Source organism: Moschus berezovskii, chromosome 6, assembly GCF_049115385.1.
Source record: "Moschus berezovskii isolate FMDL1 chromosome 6, NW_MosBer_1.0, whole genome shotgun sequence".
Classification (NCBI taxonomy): domain Eukaryota; kingdom Metazoa; phylum Chordata; class Mammalia; order Artiodactyla; family Moschidae; genus Moschus; species Moschus berezovskii.
Window position 1 is genome coordinate 75,948,934 of NC_142465.1, and position 20,785 is coordinate 75,969,718.

A 20,785-nucleotide genomic window follows, 5' to 3' on the forward strand; every position below is an offset into this window, starting at 1 on the left:
TTTTAAAAAATCGGTTTTGCATATAAGGAAATGGCTTGGAATGCTGTGTGCTGCAAGAATGTTAGAGTCCTACATACATGTGAATTTTTTTTTTTTGGCTACACATGTGCATTGTCTTTTTTTTCCCATCACAGTGAAGAAAGTTCAGCCAATAATATTATTTTCCAGAGGCCATGTCACCTTTAGTAGCTTAATGTACAGGTAAAGGATTAGGGCTGTTGACATTTTCTTTTTCCTGTGGTATTTTGTAATATCTGAGCTGTAGATTAGCTTTTAACAAAGTGTCCATCAGAGGCCATATGGCTTTAATTGGGTCTAGGTTGAAAGAGTCACCCTGAAACTTTGATATCAGAGTCCAAAACTGGTTCTCCAGCACACCTCTTTGTGGCCCTATAATGTTAGGATGCGCTGTGTGTGGGGTGTGTGTGTGTGTAGTGGGGATGGAAGGACGTAGTGATAACCGGAAGCACCATGTACTATAAAACAGGAGTTTCCAAAATGCGGTCCTTTTTGAGTGGTCCCAGAGAGGTTCGTGAGCGATGCTGGTGTCCCAAGGAAACAGATGCTACTTCCCAACCTTATCTCAGAGTTAGTAGCCCATGGGACAGCTCCCTCTCAGTTAAGGATACCAGCGGTGTGTCACACAGCTAAATTTGCAGTCCTGTCAATAGTTTATTCTGGGTTCTTAAAACCACCATCAGAGCTTTTCCTCTTAACTAGCTCATAGTTAGAAGCTTATAAAATCCACATTCCTCTCATTAGACTGAGACTGTTAAGCTGTATGTGTTGCTGGTGAATGATGGGAATGAAGTCATGGTGTGGCTGTAGCCTGTTTGCTGCATGACTTTCTGACATCACTGTGATGTGTTGTGATGGATGAGCGCCGTGGTAGATGCAGCTCCACATTGCGGGCTTGTAGCCTTAAGGACTTTCTCTGGCCCCTCATTTTCCCCTTTAGTTATTTTTATTAACAGAAGCTTGCCAACCACCACCTCTGCCCCCCCATTTATTAAAAGAAAGCTCTGGTTTGGCATGGATGGAATCAAATCATGGCAGGTAGCCTCTCAACAATGTAAACTTTGTGATTCCCTAGGTACAAAAAATTGAATTTTGTCTTCTCTCACTCTAGCTTGCCTCTCCAATTCCTGAGATCGCTGTTTAGCTTAATATCTCTGTGATTCTGACACTCCCCTTTGCTCTCTATACTTGGGACCCTGAACCAAGGTTTGTCTTTCTCCTACCCTGCCAAATTACAGAGCCCCGGGAGGAGCCAGGCAGGGTTAACACTCCTTTGGACAGCCTCCAGTTGACTGCAGAAAATGTGGAGTGGATAAAACATGGAAGTATTAGTTAGGTCACATGACAAGGTTTCATCTTAATTAAATGACCCTCTTTGGGATTCTAGAACAGGTTATAGCACTGGAAGTTTCTGCTATCCCAGAGCAAACCAGGTGAAATATTAATTAAGAGGGAAGGAGATGTTAATTTGCTTCTGGTCTAGACTCAACAAAAGACCAGAGAGAGCAGATACTTAAATATGCTAGGTTGGGAATTGAAATTACAAGTAGTAGGACCAATCAGTGGAGTAGGAAATGGTAACCCATTCCAGTACTCTTGCCTGGAAAATCCCACGGATGGAGGAGCCTGGTAGGCTACAGTCCATGGGGTCACAAAGAGTCAGACACAACTGAGCGACTTCACTTTCACTTTTCACTTTCATGCATTGGAGAAGGAAATGGCAACCCACTCCAGTGTTCCTGCCTGGAGAATCCTAGGGACAGAGGAGCCTGGTGGGCTGCCATCTATGGGGTCGCACAGAGTAGGACACGACTGAAGCAACTTAGCAGCAGAACCAATCAGAATAGAAATAATGAAAGATACTTAGGACTTTAAAGAATTTTCTCTTTCTTCTCTCATACAACTGTAGAAGGAATGTTTAGATTGGTTTTATGACACACTAAAATTTCAAAAATTTTTTCTTCTTTTCCTTCTGGCCTGCCAGTTGAGAGGGTTCTGAACAGAATCTACGAGTCTCTTCTCTTGAGGCTGCATGTTTCATTTGTGGAAACACAAGGGAGCCTCTGTGCCCTTTATGCATTGTGTTTGGTTAATGAGCTGGCTTGACTTGCTTATCACGCAACCTTCCAGTTTGTCTGCAAGCAAACCCAAAGTGCCACCTTCTATCAAAGTCTACATAGTAGACTGAAACAGGATTTAATCTGTGACTGCCCTGGAGTCCAGGACAACTTTTGACACTTAGTGGGGATAATTAGTAACCAGTCCCCGTGCTCGCTTGGATAAAGAAAACCACACATATGCAAGTGCTCTCAGAGCTATTTAATCCTCCAGCATAATTGAGTTACAGCTTGTATCTGCGAGGCTGACTTCACATGCTCACACTGTACCCTAACCTGCATCTTTTCAGCCGTTCTGAACACACAAAAGCAAATGAGCCACCAACCTGTTCTACGAAGCTGAACGTGAAGCACAGAGCTGGGAGAGGTGGGATGGCCAGAGTTGGGCTCTGCTGTGTATGGGGTGATCTGGAGGGACCCCTGGGTCCTGGGTCTGGAAAAGTTGGACAAGCTTTGGTATTGTCCTGGTCTGCTCCCCACGCCTCCTGACTGAAGCTGACAGTGGCACCGCGTCCCTTCTGCTCCCAGCTGCGGTGGCCCTGCGGTCAATTCACCTGTGGGGTCCCCGCTCACCACAGCCCCTGCTTCTGCTTGTTCCCATGGACCACAGGTTTTCTTCAGCTTCTTATCTCATTAATCTCTTTATTGGTTTAATTCTTTTCCTGGGCAAGTGACTTCCTCACATTGATACTCTCAGAGAAAACAAACTTTTTCTTTACTTTTAACACTTTGTTTGCATTTTGTTGATTTCAGTTTTCTAGAAGGGCCAATCTAACACACGTCCTGCCGACTGTGTGCCGATGGCAGATGCTGCGCTGTGCCCACGCAGCTTGTTCACGAGCTGCCGGCACCAGCGTGCTTTCCCCTCAAGCGCCTTTCATTGCAAATTCAGATGAGAACTTCCAGAAGGTCACTGATGTTCAGGCTCATGGGATTTACTACTGTGTTTGTTACCATGGGCGTGAAGGCCTGAAAATTCTGGAATCACCTGAAATTCTGGAAAGGTAGAACTAACTGCCCCATCAGCAGGGACTGAACCAGGGGACAGAGGGGGCGTGATGAAGGGGACAGAGGATGAATGGAAGAGAGAGGACACGTAGATTCCAGTATCCCTCGAAAGCTGATGTGACAGTTAAGTGACAGTGCCCTTTAATCAGGCTGTTAGGAGGAAGGTCTGGAAGAAGGTATTTTCTGCAGCTGGTGGAGGTGTCCAGTGGGGCTGCATTTTAAACTATTCACTGTGCTACATGTCAGCACAAACCAAATGGATCTTTGTCCTGGTTTGGCCTCACTAGGTCAGTGTGGACAGGAAATGCTAGCTTTTCTTTGGATCAGAGTTGTGAAACCAAGCAAAAACAAACAAATATGACCTTTCAGAATCTCTCCAGGTGACTTTTCTGCCCCTTTCGTTTTGTTTTTTCTCATTTAAAAATATCACAATTATTAAAGGTAAAACGTTTGGAGGGAACATGTGCTAGTTTATATGAGAAACCAGTCCATTTTGGAGACTAACTGTCACAAAGGACCATACATGGTCTCTGCATTCACACACAGACCAATGGGAGAATTTGTTTCGATGTGTTGGTTATAACCTTTGTCTCATGTCCTGGAGTTGTCCGTGCATGGCTGTAAAAACAAGGTAGTAGCCTGAGAAATGAATGTGCCACTGTACTGGAATACCTGGAGTTTGAATGGTCCGATGTTTTCAGGGAGAGGGGACAGAATACAGAAAAGTGGGACAATGTAAAAACCATGTCACCACCATTTACGGGGCCACCCTGGGTGTGAAGCTTCCACCCCAGCACCATTCAAGCAGCAGAGTTCCCACACAGCTCAGGGCAGGTCTGACTTCAAGGGGCATTCCAAACACTTAGGGAGGTTGACAGAGACACAGGTTCAAGGCCTGATGAGCAGAAGTTCTGACCCCTCTGGCCTTAAATGAAGTGACTTATGCCCATGGCCTGAAATGAAGTGACTTATGCCCATGGCCATGTCCTATGCTTTGAGGAACCTTGTCTAGCCTGTCACCACTTCATTGTATATTTTGGGCTGTGTTTTATTGCTAAGTGAGAATTGGGTGAGATAGTTTGATTTCTTCTTCTGGTCTTATTTCCAGAGTGGGAGAGTGATGACTGCCTTGTGTATCTCCTGTCTTCTTAAGCTCCTAAAACACATGGCTCTGTGGTGTTACACCTGCCCGACGTTCTCTGCATTCTTTTATTCAGATTGCAGCTCCAGGCCAAGGACGCTTTCATTTTCACCTCCCTCTCTCCCTTCCCTGTGAGCAGTAAGGGGAAGACGTGTCTCAAGTTGCAAGTGAAAGTGAAAGTCGCTCAGCGGTGTCCAGCTCTTTGCAACCCCATGGACTACAGTCCATGGAATTCTCCAGGCCAGAATACTGGAGTGGGTGGCCTTTCCCTTCTCCAGGGGATCTTCCCAACCCAGGGATTGAACCCAGGTCTCCCGCATTGCAGGTGGATTCTTTACCAACTGAGCTATCAGGGAAGCCCCTCAAGTTGCTAAGTGGGATGTAAGGGGACAGTGTGGCTATGTTCTAATACCCTCAGTGCTTTCTAGAACCAGGAGGCTGGTTCTGGCACCAACAATGTTTCTAGCACCAGGTGCTTGGTGGTCAGGATACGCCCCCACCCCTCCCCAGAGGAGTCTGATGCAAGAGAAAGAGCATTGGGAAGAGAGTCAGGGCTACATTTTCCAGCTCTGCAGTTAACTTTTTTAGTCAAATAAGTGTGGCTTAAACAAAGTTAAAGCTAATTTCTTTACTACAGGAATTCCAAGAGCCTTTGATATAGGTACTATTGAGCTCAGAAAACAAACCCCAAACAGTATCTCCTAAAGCACATTTGACCAGTGAACCCTTTTGTAACTGAGTAACCTCCCAATGCCTTGCTGCTCAGTCTGAAGCACTGAGCTAGAAGTTACTGTCATCGCACTTTCTGATCCTGTGTCATCTGTCTGCTCATTGTCTCTGGTTCCTTGTGTGTCCCTGAGGGAGAGACAGCATTCCCGGTGGGAATTCAGAGAGACTGAACGGTGGTGTAACACAGAACGGGTGGAGGGGCCTTGACTAGCCGAGGACCTCTTCTCCCTCTGGGAACTAGTAGTGATTCCTAAAAGAACCTGGGGTCCGCTCTTGGCTGTCCAATTTAGGATGGCATGCGGGGTGCGAGTGACCTTGCAAAGCGTCCCCCTGCTTCTGTTGTGTTCTGAAAGGCTCCGCGTGTCACATGGTCTGCATTCATTCTGTGGTCCTCAAGATCCACCGGTGGCGGGTGTGATGGGGTCTGGGCCTGCCTGGTCTGCAGGCCTGTCTCTTGAGCTTGAATGGAACTGACATGGGTAGGTGCTAAGTTCCCTTGGCTGGACTGTTCTCCTTTTGTTTGCAGAGCACTGTCAAAAGGTTATTGTCTCCCACATTGCTGAGGTCTGACTTCAGCATCTGCATTTGACGGGAATGGGGGCCAGGCTCAGAGGGGGCCCTTCCCAAAGGCAAGCAAAACACAAGCAATGTCGAACTAGTCACACTGACGTCTCACTTGGCTATCTGAGGCAGGGGAGCAAGCGTCTGGGCAGGAAGGTGGATGTGACACCCATCTTTAAGGCCCATTTTGAGGAATCTGGAGGCTCTCAAGCGCCCACCGCTTGGCTGGACGATGCTGGAACGCCACGGCAAAGGGAAATGGGAACACATGAACTCAGTTCCTGGATGAAAGGCATTTGGGAAGGATATTCTCAGGCCCTCCGTTCTGTTCCCAGCAGGAACCAAGGCTGAGATGGAGGGTGGGGCAGGAGAGGCCTGACCACGGTTAGTCAGAGAACAGGCTGGCGAAAGACTTCCTCAGGCTGCGGATGGTCTCGGCCCTGGCCTCGTCCTCACTGGGGGCCCCGCGCTGGGAGGTGTCAGACGTGCCGAGGCTGTTAGTCAGGGACTGGGATTTGCTGAAACAGAAAGGAAAAGGACGTTGGGGGTGACATGGCTGGATTCCCCAGGAAATGAGCCCTGGGGCTTGCCTGGGATCCGGCTGGATGAACCCCATCACCGCGAGGATACTGAGCCCAGCAGCCAGGCATCCCCACACTTGTACCACACACACAATTAACCCACCAGGTGGCCACTGGGACCCTCCTTTCAAGGTGCAGAAATTGGGGCTCCTAGCAAGGAACAAGGGAGCATCCAAGGCTCAAATTCTTCCCGCAAAAACAGGTCGCCCGGACGGCAGGCACAACTGGAGAGCAGCCTGGCCACTCTCCTGCCTCAGTGCACAAACCCGCCTGGCAAACTGTAAGGCGCAGTATCAACAGGTTGGCTTGTTCCTCCTATACTTTCCAGCACCAGTGTGGGGATCAGAGGGTCTGTGTTCCAGACCCCTTCTGCCATCTGTTCCTCTAGCCGTGGGCAAGAAAGTGACTGCGGGGCCTCTTTTCCCTCATCTGTGAGACGGAGGGTTGGTCCAGCCCACCCTCAGGCCTCTTGCAGCTCTGGCACCGTGGACTTCAACTCCAATTCTACCTGAAGCTCTTATGGCCAATTCCAATGCGCTTTGGAATTCTCACAGTGCCTACTATCTGAAAGGCAGTGTTTGACTCTTTGTGCCAGCCTAATGCCAGGTGACAGGGCTCCAAACATGAATAAGATTCAGGCCCTGTCCTCAAGGGGCTCACAGTCTAGTGGGGGTGAAATACACAGGAAGAGATCCATGCAGGCTCTTGTCATCACATTAAATAACTGTAATCTTCTTCATAGCAGGGCTATGTTTTTACCCCTTGCTTTTTCCACCCAGGGTGTTATTCAAGACTAGTTCAGAGTAGGCGTTTGGTAAGTACCTGCTGACCTGAATTGAACCAAATAATACTTTACTGCATCAACAAGGAGATTCAAGTGTTATTAGCTAGATTGCTGGGCTTCCCTGATGGCTCAGACGGTAAAGAATCTGCCTGCAATGCAGCAGACTCGAGTTTGCTCCCTCGTCAGGAAGATCCATTGGAGGAAGGCATGGCAACCCACTCCAGTATTCTTGCCTGGAGAATTCCATGGACAGAGGAGCCTGGGGGGCTATAGTTCATGGGGTCTCAAAGAGTCAGACATGACTGAGTGACTAACACACACACACACACACAGCTAGGTTACTACAAGATTAGTGCTCAAACCTGGCTTAAGTTCCAGAGCCCTTGTCTGTCCTATGATTAGCTGGGTTACATCTTTTCACATGTGAGAGGCAGCCAAAGATATACATGTATGGAGCCAGCAGCATTCTGAGCACCAACTGTGCAAACACTCATTTTGCTTCTTAATAACCCTGTGGGGTAAATACTATTGTCCCCATTTTCCATGTGAAGAAGTTTAGGCACAGAGAGGTTAAGTAACTGTTTTCTGAGGTCAGGCAGCTTTTAAGTGGCAGACCTCAAACTGAACCCAAGGGTGATCTGACTCTAAGAGTCTGTGCTGTCAACCTCTCTGCCTACTGCTGGAGGACCACTTGCTAATATTACTAAATTAAAAATGCATTTATCCTTTGATCCAACAATACCATTTCAGGTATTTTCTATACAGTTGATCCGCACATATAAGAAAAAGCTTGTTTTTAAGGTGATTCACTGCTACCTTCTTTGTAAGAGCAAACCAAATTTCCATTTACAGTGGATTAGTTAGATAAATTGTAGTATAATTACACAGGGGAATAATTATACAGCTGTGAAAAGGAGAAAATGTCAATGAACTGCATGGAAGAGCTCCAAAATGTATTGCTAAATGTAAAAGCAAGGAGCGAATGGTGTGGATAGTGAACACTGCTGATTGTGTAAATAAGTGGGAGGAGGAAACCAGAACATCTATTTCCGTACATGCATAAGGGAATCCTGGAGGAACACACTAGAACTAACAAAAGTGGTTACCTCTGGGGAGCAGGGGGCAGGAAAGCATTGGATGAGAATGAGGTGGGGTAAGGGTTTTCAATAAAAACATCAATATTTTTTAGATCTTTGAACCAGGAGAATATATTACTTCTTCTGAAAACTTATGGTTAGCTTGTTTGGAGTTGAAGGAAAGGAAAAACTTTCCAAAGAAAATACATTTGGGATCTCTCTCTCTGACCTCAAACCAAGAGATGGGCTTGAGAGGAAACAAAGAGAACAGATGTGTGCCCTGGGATGGAAGCTTCCCTCCCATCCCAGTCATCAAGCCTTGCACAGGGTGACTTTGCAGGTCCTTGTATCAAGAGTCTATTTCTAGGACTTCTCTGGTGTCCAGTGGTTAAGAATCCATCCTGCAATGCAGGAGACAGGGGTTTGATCCCTGGTCAGGGAACTAAGATCCCACATACCAAGGAGCAACTTAAGCCTAGGAGTCATCATTACTGACCCTGCATGATACAACAAACATCCCACATGCTGCGACTAAGACCCGACATAGCCTGATAGATAAATAAGGTTTTAAAAAGGAGTCTATTTTCCCACCTTTTTAATCTGGGCTTGACCATGTGATTTGCTTTTATCAAAAGCCTATGATGGGATGAAATGACATCGTGCAGCTTCTAAGGCTGGACCTTGAGAGGCCTTGAAGCTTCTACTTTTGCCCTTTTGGAATGTAATTCTACCACATAAGGAAGCCGGGTCCAGCCTGCTGGAGGATGAGGCCCCAGGAGAGAGAGAGGCTCGGCTGACAGGCGACACCAACATCCAGATGTGTGCCGGAAGCCCTCTTGGACTGTCCAGCTGCAGGTAAGTTGCCGGATAACTACAGCCCTATGAGCAATCCAAGGAGAGCAGGGTTGCTATATTTAGTAAGCAAGCATACATGACCCCCAGTTAAGTCTGAAATTCAGATGAAAAAAAAAAACTTTTTGAGTATAAGTCTAACCCGTGCAATATTTGGCTTCCCTGGTGGCTCAGACAGTAAAGAATCTGCCTGCAGTGCAGGAGATCTGGGTTTGATCCCTGGGTTGGGAAGATCCCCTGGAGGAGGGCATGGCAACCCACTCCAGTTTTCTTGCCTAGAGAATCCCATGAAGAGAGGCGCCTGGTGGGCTATAGTCCATGGGGTAGCAAAGAGTCAGACATGACTGAGCAACTAAGCACATGCAATATTTGAGGGCATACACTCCAAATTATTCATTGTCTGAAATTCAAATCTAACTGGGCATCCTGCATTTTATCTGGTAACTCTCCAGGAGAGACCATCGGGAGATCCTCCCAGCTAAACCAAACTCAGTACAAGTGACTAAATGAAAAAAACTATGAACAAAGAAAATGGTTGCTTTCTTAAGCCACTAAGTTTCAGGGTGGTCTGTTATGCAGCAAGGAGTAACTGATGCAGGTATACGTGGAGGATCACAGTGGGGCCGAACCTATGCTCTGGCCTTGCAGGTCCTACCTGCCACCCAGGTTCCATCCTCTAGGCCTCCTTTTACCCATTTAAAGCTGGGGTGAGGCCTTGGTGGGTCTTGTCTGAGTCCCTGACCCTGAGCCAGCCCAGCCCTGCCCACACCCCAAGTCCACTCTCAGCCCTTCCCGGGTCCCAAAGCACTTACTTGAGATGGGGATGGGGTGATGCTGTCTTCTTGGCCTCCTCGCCCTGTTGGGAGGTGCTGCGGCCTTGCACAGGGGGCCGGGGCTGCGAGGTAAGGGGTGCGCTCGACTTGGGGGCCTGGTTTGGAGAGCTGCCTCCAGATGCACGGGAGAGCTGGGGAGACCCTGGTGATCTCTGCTGTGGTGATCCAGACTGAGGGCTCAGGGGTTGCTGGCCTTGTGGGGAGAGCCTCTGCTGGGAGGGGCTCCCAGATCTTGGGGGCTGAGGAGACTGAGATGGGCGAGGGCCCCCTACAGGGAGAAAAAAATGATTCCATTCAAATTCTTTTAGGATAAATAGGGCTGTGCACAAGTGTCACTTGGAGGATATTCATTACAGGGTTTTTTTCCTACCAGTGAAAAACTGAAAACAATACAAATGTGCAACCGTAGGGAAACTGACTGGAACATTAAGATACATTCATGTAATGCAATGTGCTATGGTCATCATGTATGATGTGGCAGAACAATATTAAATGACATGGGATGTGTTGATAATATATGCTAAATATTAATTTATACTGCTAGACAGAAAGCAGCTTATAAAACAGTATTTGTGGGTTAATTACATTTTGGCATGTATAAAAATACATGCCTGAGGCAAAGGAAGGAGTCCTTGTCCTGTCCAAGGGAACAGGCTATGCATGCTAAGTCACTTCAGTTGTGTCTGACTCTGCGATCCCATGGACTATAGCCCACCAGGCTCCTCTGTCCATGGGATTCTCCAGGCAAGAATACTGGAGTTGGTTGTCATGCCCTCCCCCAGGTGATCTTCCTGACTCACAGATGGAAGCCACTTCTCTTACTTCTCCTTCATTGGAAGGTGGGCTTGACTCAGGGATGGAAGCCACATCTCTTACTTCTCCTATATTGGAAGGTGGGCTTGTTACCACCAGCGCCATCTGGAAGCCGCTGTTACTAAGGGAGTAGCTATTACTACGGAGAAGGCAATGGTGAGCCACTCCAGTACTCTTGCCTAGAAAATCCCATGGATGGAGGAGCCTGGTAGGCTGCAGTCCGTGGGGTCACTAAGGGTCGGACACGACTGAGTGACTTCACTTTCACTTTTCACTTTCACACATTGGAGAAGGAAATGGCAACCCACTCCAGTGTTCTTGCCTGGAGAATCCCGGGGACGGGGGACCCTGGTGGGCTTCTGTCTATGGGGTCACGCAGAGTCGGACACGACTGAAGTGACGCAGCAGCAGCAGCAGCAGCTATTACTAAGTGTCAGTGGCATTTGCACATTGTTGCCCACTGTTTCTAGAGCTCCTACTCTGTCACAGGAGCTGGAAATCTGGATTTTATGTAAAAGCTTCTCATTTTTAAATGTTGGTTTGCTTTTTTGTTTTGTTAAACTCAACATAGGTCAAAAAAAACATGTTTTCTACTTTTATCTCAAATCTCCCCTCTTTCCCCAACACTCTGACCCTCAAGGCTGATTAATATCTTAGAAAATCTGGACTCTTATTCATTCATTTATTAACTATTCTTTTAGTCCCTATTATACAGATGGGATTCATCAAGAGACTAATAATATTCTTTCAGCTTCTTGGCAAAGCAAAAAAAAAAAAATAATACTTTTTGTTTGAGCACATAGAAAAAAATTAACTTATAGATAGTATTTGCTTAGTATTTGCTTTAGCACAGGATCAGTGCTAAAAGATGATGAGGTTCCTTAAAAGAGAACTTTACTTTCACTGAGTTGAAAATGAGTAGTGAGTTCAAAAAACAAGTTAATAATGTGATCTTGTTAATTTGGGAATTCAATAAAAGCATTGTGTTTTAATTAGCCTTGTTATTTTTACTCTAAATGTTAATTCAATGAGCATTTTCTTTAATTATCCTAATTGGTTTTTAATTGATTGTTTTTCAACTCACTAAAAGTATGTTTAGCCTCCTGTCCCTTAAAATAATATCTCTTTATTTATCGAGCCTGTCTCTGCTCTGAGTCGGAGGGGAAACAAGAATACAGTAGCTCTCTGTTTTAGAAGTGCTCTGTGGAAATGTGGTTGAAAAAGTAAGTCCTGGGGCAGAGTGGGAAAGGAGAGGGTAGGGCAGAGACACAGCCAGAGCCTGGCAGGGTGTTGAATAAGTTGTTTTTGAACATTCTATAATCAAAGAATTATCACCTGGCAGGAGAGCAGTGGGGCTGCAGTAGTTATAAGTATTCTTAATGATGACAATCATTAGGAACAACATGTATATTATCATTGTTGTGTTATTTGCTTAGTTGTGGTCAACTCTTTGTGATCCTCTTGGACTGCAGCCCACCAGGCTCCTCTGTCCATGCGACTTTCCCAGGCAAGAGTACTGGAGTGGGCTGCCATTTCCTTCTCCGTGGGATCTTCCCGACTCAGGGATCGAACTCGTGTTTCCTGTATTGACAGTTGGATTCTTTACCACCGAGTCAGCAGGGAAGCTTAGTAAGACACAAATTATTAATAGTGAGTTTTAAAAAATATAAGAGTTTATTCTGGCAGTGTCTCTTTATATCAGCATAACTGCTTTCCTTACAGAAAAATCCAGTAAGAATAAGTTCTTGGCATCCTTGCTGGCCTCAAAGGTTTTGATAATCCCTTTTGTCTCCTTCTGAGGTCCCTATCCTGTTTCTCCATCTACTTGACATCTCTTTGGACCCAGATTTTCTTTTTTTTGGTACACTGTGTGGCATGTGGGATCTTAGTTCCACTGCACTCCCTGAGGTGGAAGTGCAGAGTCTTAACCTCTGGATTGCCAAGGAAGTCTCTAATAGTGAGTTTTTAACAGTTAAAGTCCCTGGTGGGACAGTAAAGAATCTGCCTGCAATGCAAGAGACCTGGGTTTGACCCTTGAGTTAGGGAAGATCCCCTGAAGGAGGGAATGGGAACCCCTTCCAGTATTCTTGCCTGGAGAATTCCATGGACAGAGGAGCCTGGTGGGTTATAGTCCATAGAGTCCCAAAGAATCAGACACGACTGAGTGATGGTTATTAGCAGTAAATTACTAGCACCTACTAAGCACTGCCTCCACACTGGGACACCCTGCTATTTATAACTGCTTCTCTTACATTATCTCACAGGCAGCTCCCCATTACTAAAGAGGCAGATGTCATTTCCACCTTCATCACTGTGGAAATTGAGGCTATGAGAAGTGAGGTAACTTGCCTAAGTCTGCCAGAGGGCTGAGACACTGTAAGGAGATTCAAACGTGTTCATCTGCCTGAAGAAGAACCCGGTGCTCACTGGTACACAGTTGTGTAAGTCCTGCAATTTCCCTTTTCTTAAACGCTTTCTGCTTTTCCAGGAAGAGAAGCACAGATGAGAAAGATGAATGGGTGTTTTATATAAGACCTGTGGAAGACGAAGCCATTTGCTGCCCAAGGCTGATTTTCCCAAGACATAATGAATCTATTACTTTGATAAAAGTGCCTGGGAAGGTCACAGTGTGATAGTAGTACTTTGGGTCTTAAAGCAGATTCTTAAAAGATCACCATGAAAATACCTGGCCTGGCATCTTGGGGTGAAGCTGTCCTGAGGCCCTAAGCTGGCACTAGAGCCACGAGGGTGCCTGGAAGTTTCTGACATCGAGAGAGGACACGGGTGACTTTCGCCCCAGGCCTGAGCATGAGAACACACGAGCAGCTGGCAGCCCAAGAGAAGGGGTTAGTTACTGCCACAATCTCCTTTCATCTTGTCATCAACAGTTCATCCATTCTCTGATAAATGGTGGCATTTACTTAGTAATACTGGGATATTTTTGAGGAATGATTCGAATTGACAAGGTTCTATATAATATTCCATTTTTCGTTCTCACTCTTGCTGCTTGGCTCATAAATCTATAATCAGGCACTGCTAGCGGCTAGGAAACAGGCACTTTCTGGAAGATCTGAAAGACCAGACTTGTAAACATATGCCATTTTCTTGTGCTTCCTTGCACAAAGCCTCAATACCTACCTCTGTAAAAAGGAAATACCCCTGTTTTCATTGCTGACACGTTAGGAAGCTGAAAATGAGACCATAAATAGGAAAGTCCCTAGCACAGGGCCTGGCACATATTAGGTACTTAATACATTTACTTTCTGTCTTTCTTCCCTCTTTCCCAACTTTAAGGGAGTGACAACCTCATGGTCTCACTCATTCTGCACATAGAGCAAGGGAATATGTCTGGTGATTAAGTATTAACATGGGGTTTTTCAGAGTGCCTTTTTGGAAGTCACGTGTGGATCCCTCAGTGCACTTCAGCATCCTTGCTGGATGACTTCTCTTGGCGGGTGGCTAGTTGCAGGTCCTACCTTGTGTGGGTGGCCGTGGCTGGGGTTGTCCAAATGGAGGACCCAGTTGGGCTTGCCCAGGGGATTTTGCTGGTTTAGTCTGAGGAGCCTAAAGCAGAAGAGAAAAGAAGACAGTTGTGGCCACTACAGCCATTCACTTCCTGGGTGGGAGGGCAGGATTTGTAAACATCTGTTTGTTATTGAGGTGCTCAGTTGTGTAATGGACTGTAGCCCACCATGCTCCTCTGTCTATGGGATTCTCCAGGCAAGAATACTGGAATGGGTTGCCATTTCCTTCTCCATCGTTACTGAGGTAAAACTTACATAATGTGTAGAGCACAAATAGTTTCTACATGTGGAGACACCTGTGTAATCACCAAGCAGGTCAAGACAGAACATTTCCGGTGGAGAAGGCTGCCCTGTGCCCTCTCCAAGCCAGTGGCCTTCTTGAGAACAAGCATCTTTCTGACATCTGTTATCACAGATTTGTTTTGAGGGGGAAAAGGGGGATCAGGTTTTGAGACTTGCTTTTCCAAAAAGCTGGAGATCTAGCAAATTCTTTGGAGAATCATCTGGTAGCCCATGGTGAGGATTGGGGAGGACAGGAGCTCTGTGTGAGCGTGACGAGGTTGGAAGATGAAGAAATGGAAAACGCAGAAGTCCCTATTGACCAGTGCCCTGGGAACACACAAAGGGCATGTGTGTACATGTGGGCATAAGTGTGCACGCACACACATATACACACCCACACCCTACTCACCACTCAGGCCCAGGATGGAGGGCACAGAGGGGACAAATGATTTCCTATGTTAATAATCTCTGCCTGCAGACACTCAAAGCCCAGTTGAGGCCACGTTTTTGTCTCCAGGGTGGCAGAGAGAGGAAGGGCCCCTCAGAGCCTCCCAAATGTCCCTGTCAGGAGCAGGGGTACAAACTCTCCCCCAAGCCCAGTCCCACCCACACCCCATTTCTTTCTCCCCAAGTCAGTTCCTTCCCGGGTGCATCTCCTCTGGATCAGGGCACCCACTCCCAGATGGCCAAGCATCTCTCATGACTACACTGTCTTACCCAAGGCCTCAGGGGCGAGGGTACCGTGCCCCCTGGCATCAGGAGTTGGCTCATCTTGGAGATGACAAGGTCGGCCATCAGCTGCTTGTCCTCTTCCACGTGCTCGCCAATCAGGGGCATTGAGCTGTCCATCACCTGCGGGCGAGAAAGGATTCCTGAAGGAGCCTCATGCCAGGGGAGCCTGGCAGCTGAGCAGCGCATCCCAGGAGGGTGGCTTAGACCTCAGGACAGAAGTGAACACTAGATGGCAGTGTTCTCCATGCAAATCCCCAGCCCAGCGCCTCGGCTGGAAATGACCCCCATGGGGACAGCCGACTTCCCGCAGTTCAGTCTAAATCAACTCCCTGGACTTGGTTCAATTCAGTCTGCATTTGCTGGGCCTCAGACATGCGACCAAGGGCGGGGAGCCTTTGCTGACCTTTTCTGGACTTTTCTTTGGGGAGCTGGTCTCCGCCTCCTCCTTTCCTACCTTGGCCCCTACCCAGGATTGGGACCAGCTTCCTGAACTTTGGCCCAAGGTCAAGGTTTTCCACAAAGTCGGAAGCAGTGAAGGAAGGGGCTCAATTATGATCAAAAAATGACACGGGTTGGAGTCAACTCAAGGTTCGGAGGGAAGAGGCGAGGCCTGTTCTCCGGGACTCTAACAGAATAAACTGCAGAGAAATTTCTTCCACAGGGAGAAGGCTGCTTCTCAAAGGAGGCACACTTGTAATGGGAGGGGCCCTGAGAGATCAGGGGCTTCCCAGGTGGTGCTGGTGGTAAAGAACCTTTCTGCCAATGCAGGGATGTAAGAGATGCGAGTTCGATCCCTGGGTGGGGAAGATCCTCTGGAGGAGGGCATGGCAACCCACTCCAGTATTCTTGCCTGGATAATCCTGTGGACAGAAGAGCCTAGTGGGTTACAGTTCATGGGGTCGCAAGGAGTCACACAACTGAAGTGACTTGGCATGCATGCATGCTGAGCGATCATATTTGTGCATCCACTCTTTTGGCAGATGGAGAAACTAAGGCCCAGAGATGGGAAGGGGCTTGCCCAAAGTCATATAGGCCAATGATCCAGGTGGTTCCCTAGGCATGGACAGAGGTAGAAGGTCTTGGGTGGGTGGGTGGAGGGTGGGGCCTTGGTGGGCTCTCCCTAGCTATAGGAACGCAGCCTGTTCCCCCAGCTCACTGCCATCTAATTCTCCATCTGGTTTCCCCTTTTCACACACTCTGGACTCACCAGGTTCTGTCTCCCATCCAGGTCCTTGGGCAGGTCATTGACTCTGCCCACTCTCTACCTGGCTAGCACTTCTCATCCGTCAGGAACATCTAGCTGGTCCTTCCTCTGCGAAGCCTTCTTGGCACTCCTGCCATCCTTGCTTTGGTTGTCTCACCATCTCCTGTTTATGTGTGTCTCCCCAACCAGACTGTGAGCCCCTGGCTTGGGGATGGGCCCTGTGTCCAGACAGGTGTGCCCTCGATTAGTACCTGCTGAATGGAAGGACAAGTCCTGCTCGTATTGATAAGGATACGAGTAAGTGCTGTATGGCTTTGCTAGGTGCCAGGTGCTGTTCAAAGCACTGGGTGGAGATCTCACATAAATCTCAGAGTATCTCTTTGAGATAGGCACCATTACTGTTCTTATCATGATGGGAAAGCTGAGGGTCAAAGAAGTAGCAAGTTCCAGGACAGAACTGAGAGCATTCCTACATCTCAATAATCACCGAACAGCTTTCTGAGGTGAGAACTGGGAACTGGAGACCTGGCTTCCACGCTCTGGTTCTCCTAGAGACTTGCAGTGTGATCTTGGCAGCTCACTTCCCATCTGTGGGCCTGCTGTTTTCCTCAACTATAACCTGAGGGGGTTGGGCAGCTGTGAAGATCTTTGCATCTGGGACTTTTAGGAGCCCATTAATCTAAAGCACCTACTATAGTTGTTGCTGTTTAGTCGCTAAGTCGTGTCCAATTCTTTGCGACCCCATGGACTGTAGCCTGCCGGGCTCCTCTGTCTGTGGGATTTGCCAAACAAGAATATTGGAGTGGGTAGCCATTTCCTTCTCCAGGAGATCTTCCCAATCCAGGGATCGTACCTGTGTCTCCTGCACTGCAGGTGGATTCTTTACCACTGAGCCACCAGGGAAGCCCTATTATGGTTGGGAAGCTGAAAAGCAAACTCAAGGATGTGAATGCAGATTCTATTAGCAAATTGAGCTCCCTGTGGGTTGGGCCTGGGTCCTTGGCATCCTGGATCCCATTGCCCGGCACATGGATAGTCTCTCAGTCAATGTGGGCTGAGTTGAGTGATGACTATGGTGTCTAAGTGTACACAGCTCTGTCCTTTCTCTTCCTGACCCTGCCTGTCCACACTTTTTTTGTTCTGGTTTCTCTTTCCTACATTCCCTCCAGTGGAAAACAGCCGCCACGATGAACCTGAGGTCAGAGCATTCTGGAGTCCCCACGGTGGACACAGCTGAAGGAAGCGGACACTCTGGTCTCCCCAGGGAAGCATTCTTCCAGCGAGCAATGCCATTCCCTGGACAAGTCATGGAGGCCAAGTTCAAGGGCCTTTCCCCTGAGTATTTCACTGTAAGGATCTCCACAAAACACGTCCCACAAATTTTATGTTCTCACCACCGAGGTGGCTAAAGAAATCAGTATTTTTGGATCCTTTGTTTTTTAAATACCTTTTATCTTCCTGGTAAAAAGCTCCCTATCTCCCTTGACCCCACTCTAAACCAAAAAGCAAGGGAAACAACTCTGTAATGTTTCTTAGAGAAAAAAAAAAATCTGAGAAGCCATTCTTCCCCCCCACCCCGAAACATTTTTGAGAAGTTGTTTTCTTGTTTTTTAAAAGTCCAATCCCACGATTTTTCTTTCAAATGTGGAAGGTCTTTCATCCCTGACCCTCTGAATGTCTGGAGGCAGGGAGCCTGGGCCCACGGGTACAAACTTTTGTTTCCTAAGAGTGAAAGTTGAGGAAACTCAGAGAGGCAGGGGCTCTCAGGGGCAGAGATAATGCTAAAGTGAGAGAGAAGGAACTAAACTCACAGAAGGGAGTGGGAAGCAGCCCAGGAGTCCTTCATCTGCTGACTGCAGGCTCTCTGAATGGAAGCTCCAGAGCAGAGTCCCTGCTACCCTGCTCACGGTCGTATCCCCATCGCCTGGTGCCCAGAGGAGGAGCTCAACAGTGAACAAACGAATGTGTGGATGAATCAGTGACTGCGTGTGTGTCAAAGCTGAGTGCATGTCTGGCGGTCCCATGAGAAGATGTAGAGGCAGGAGGGCCAAGGAGGGATTCAGAAGATGCAATGCCCTGGGCATGGATCTGAAGCGCCTAGGCGTCCTCAGGAGGGTGGGCACCTCATTCCTCCAGGGAGCAGCCTGGGTCTAACTCGGAAGAAAGTGTGCAGGATGGTGGTTCCGCTCCTGGCCCCTGCAGTGTCCCCTGAGAAGGGGCTGCTGGGGGGATTTCAGGTATGGTGGCCACTGGACTTGAGGGGAGAGTTTTGTTTTGACTGTGCCACATGGCATGTGGGATCTTAGTTCCCTGACCAGGGCTCAAACCCACATCCCCTGCATTGGAAGCATGGAGTCTTAACCACTGGACTGCGGGAACTCCTGAGAGTTGTTTTCTAGAGAAGTACTGAACTTGCTAATATAGACGGTAACTCATCCTTGGAAGTTACTGGGCCTTCCTTGGGGTGAGAGTGGGCAGAGGGGCTGGGCCCACCCTGGACTCCCTTCCCTCCACCTCCGAGCTGGCCAGTCTAGGGGCTCGGGGTGGGAGGAATGCCTTCCTGGCATGGCAGGAGGAGACCAGCAGGGCTCCCACCCGCTCCGGTCACTGGTCCTGGCTCGCTGTGGGTCCTGGGAGTGGTGCAGACGCGGGGCTGGAGCACTAGCCGGCTCTTGCGGTCACCCGAGCCATGTGCTTCCCATTAACTGCCCACACCCAGGGGAGGGGGCAGCCGCAGGGCGCTCCCTCACGTGTCCTGGCCGTGTGTCAGCACCACCCCCTCTGCTGTGGTGTGCGGAGAAGGCCACAGAAGGGAAGCACTGGAGGGACTGGTGGGGGTGGGGGTGGAGTGTGAGCACAGAAACGTGACGCTGGGGAGAGAACTCGGAGCCAGCACAGCCTTTTCAGGGGAAGCCATGGAGAGCCACGGGCTCTGGTGGGGGCCAGGAGGGGAGAGGGGGCTGTGAGGTCAGGAGAGACACTAGGGAGCCATGGCGTGGGAGGAGGACTGCGGGATTAGGGGAAGCCTGGGGAGGAAGTCAGGGGGTGGGCAGGGGAATGGGAGGCCCACAGGGACCCACAGGCGACAGCTCTGGAGGGCAGCAGGGGGTCGCTGGCCTGTGAGATGCAGGAAGCTTGAGGGAGAGATTCTGGGGCTCTGAGCCGCTCTGAGCCTCTTTCATACGATTACATGTCTCTCCACTCTCACCCCGCCCCTAACCATCAGTGCCCTGCAGTTACCAGTGTACCATCCTCCCTGCCGGCCGGCATACCCCACATGTCTTGTTCAGGGCTCTGTCTCCAGAACTGCCCCACACCAGGCCCGTGGGAGCCCCTAATGCATGTTTGTTGATTGAACAGATGATGGACTCTCTGCACGGTGACTGTGGAAGTGGGTCCTCTTTACCCGCTTGGAAACTGAGAAAATTTAAGAGCCCAGAGGGGACAGAATCTTGCCAGCTCTTGGCCCAGTGCCCTTTCCCTACCGTTAGGGCCACAGGTGTTGGAAGGCTGTCAAACCTCATGCCCAAAGTCATCAAAGTCCAGGGCAGGACCCCCGGGCACAAAGTCTTTAGATGCAGCCGAGGGGGTGGATAGGGGTATGTGAGGGCAGTGGGTGAGAAGCCTCTGGGAGCCGCTCACTGAGGCCTAGGCTTCTTGTGCCCCAGCCATGACCTAGGACACAGCTGACCACACTGGAGGTCACACTTAGACTCCTTTCCTCTGGAATGCCTGCCCAGGGGCCTGGTTCAGGCCAGGAGGAACTCCTGCTCCTTTGCTCACCTCTATGATGTAATCTCTGCCATCTTTGCTGTGGACAGCCTTGACAGCACAGATGTCCAGGCCACCAAACATCTCCGAACAGCTGTCCACCCACAGCCTGTACCTGCAGGGATGGACAGACAGTGAGTGTGTGGGACAGGGGGCAGGGGCGGGAAGCAGATGGCGAGAGATGCTGAGACGGGGGAAGGAGAGACACAGAGAGACACCCCCAGGAAAAACAGGCTAAGGGACAGACAGTGACAAACACACAGACACATCCAGTCAGAGATGGAGAGAGACAGGAAGACATAAGAGACAGAGATGCAGCGAGAGAGACAGAAAGGCAGGGGAACAGAGACACAGAGCAACAGGCAGGGGGAGAGACCGAATGGGTAAAAAGAAAGGCAGAGGTACAGATGGACAGAGGGAGAGATACTAGAGAGGGAGCCAGGCAGGCAGGCGACAAGCAGGATGAGGGGGAGGGGTGAGGGGAGTTGGGGGGATTTCAGAGACCTGACCTCCTTCCCCTCCCCAGGACTTTGCCAGCCCCCCAGTACTGGGGAGCTTGTCCTGCCCTGAGCTGGAGCTGTCCTGGACCCCAGCTGCCCCTGAAGTCCTTTTCCCTTGGGAAAACTGCTTGAAGGGCCCCAGAAATCCCTCCCAGGCCCAGCCTGCGGGGACAAAGGATGTATTCTCCCCCTGGCCTGGGGCACGCAGGCAGAGGAGCCTGGCAGGCTTCTCCAGCCTGGCCCAGGGGCCTGGCCCTCT

The 20,785-nt window shown here is 49.0% G+C and overlaps 1 protein-coding gene across 1 annotated transcript in view; it reads right to left on the reverse strand.

The window, feature by feature from the left end:
- Nucleotides 1-1,999: 1,999 nt before the first annotated feature.
- The window catches only part of SYN3 (synapsin III), a 446,058-nt gene continuing 427,272 nt past the window's right edge, over nt 2,000-20,785 (reverse strand). Inside the window, exons 9-13 of the mRNA XM_055394942.2 lie at nt 20,039-20,141; nt 15,037-15,171; nt 13,990-14,077; nt 9,680-9,968; nt 2,000-6,092 (exon numbers count right to left, since the gene is read on the reverse strand). Of these exons, the coding sequence (XP_055250917.1) occupies nt 5,960-6,092; nt 9,680-9,968; nt 13,990-14,077; nt 15,037-15,171; nt 20,039-20,141 (748 nt within the window). The 3' untranslated portion in view covers nt 2,000-5,959. The remainder of the gene's footprint in view (nt 6,093-9,679; nt 9,969-13,989; nt 14,078-15,036; nt 15,172-20,038; nt 20,142-20,785) is intronic.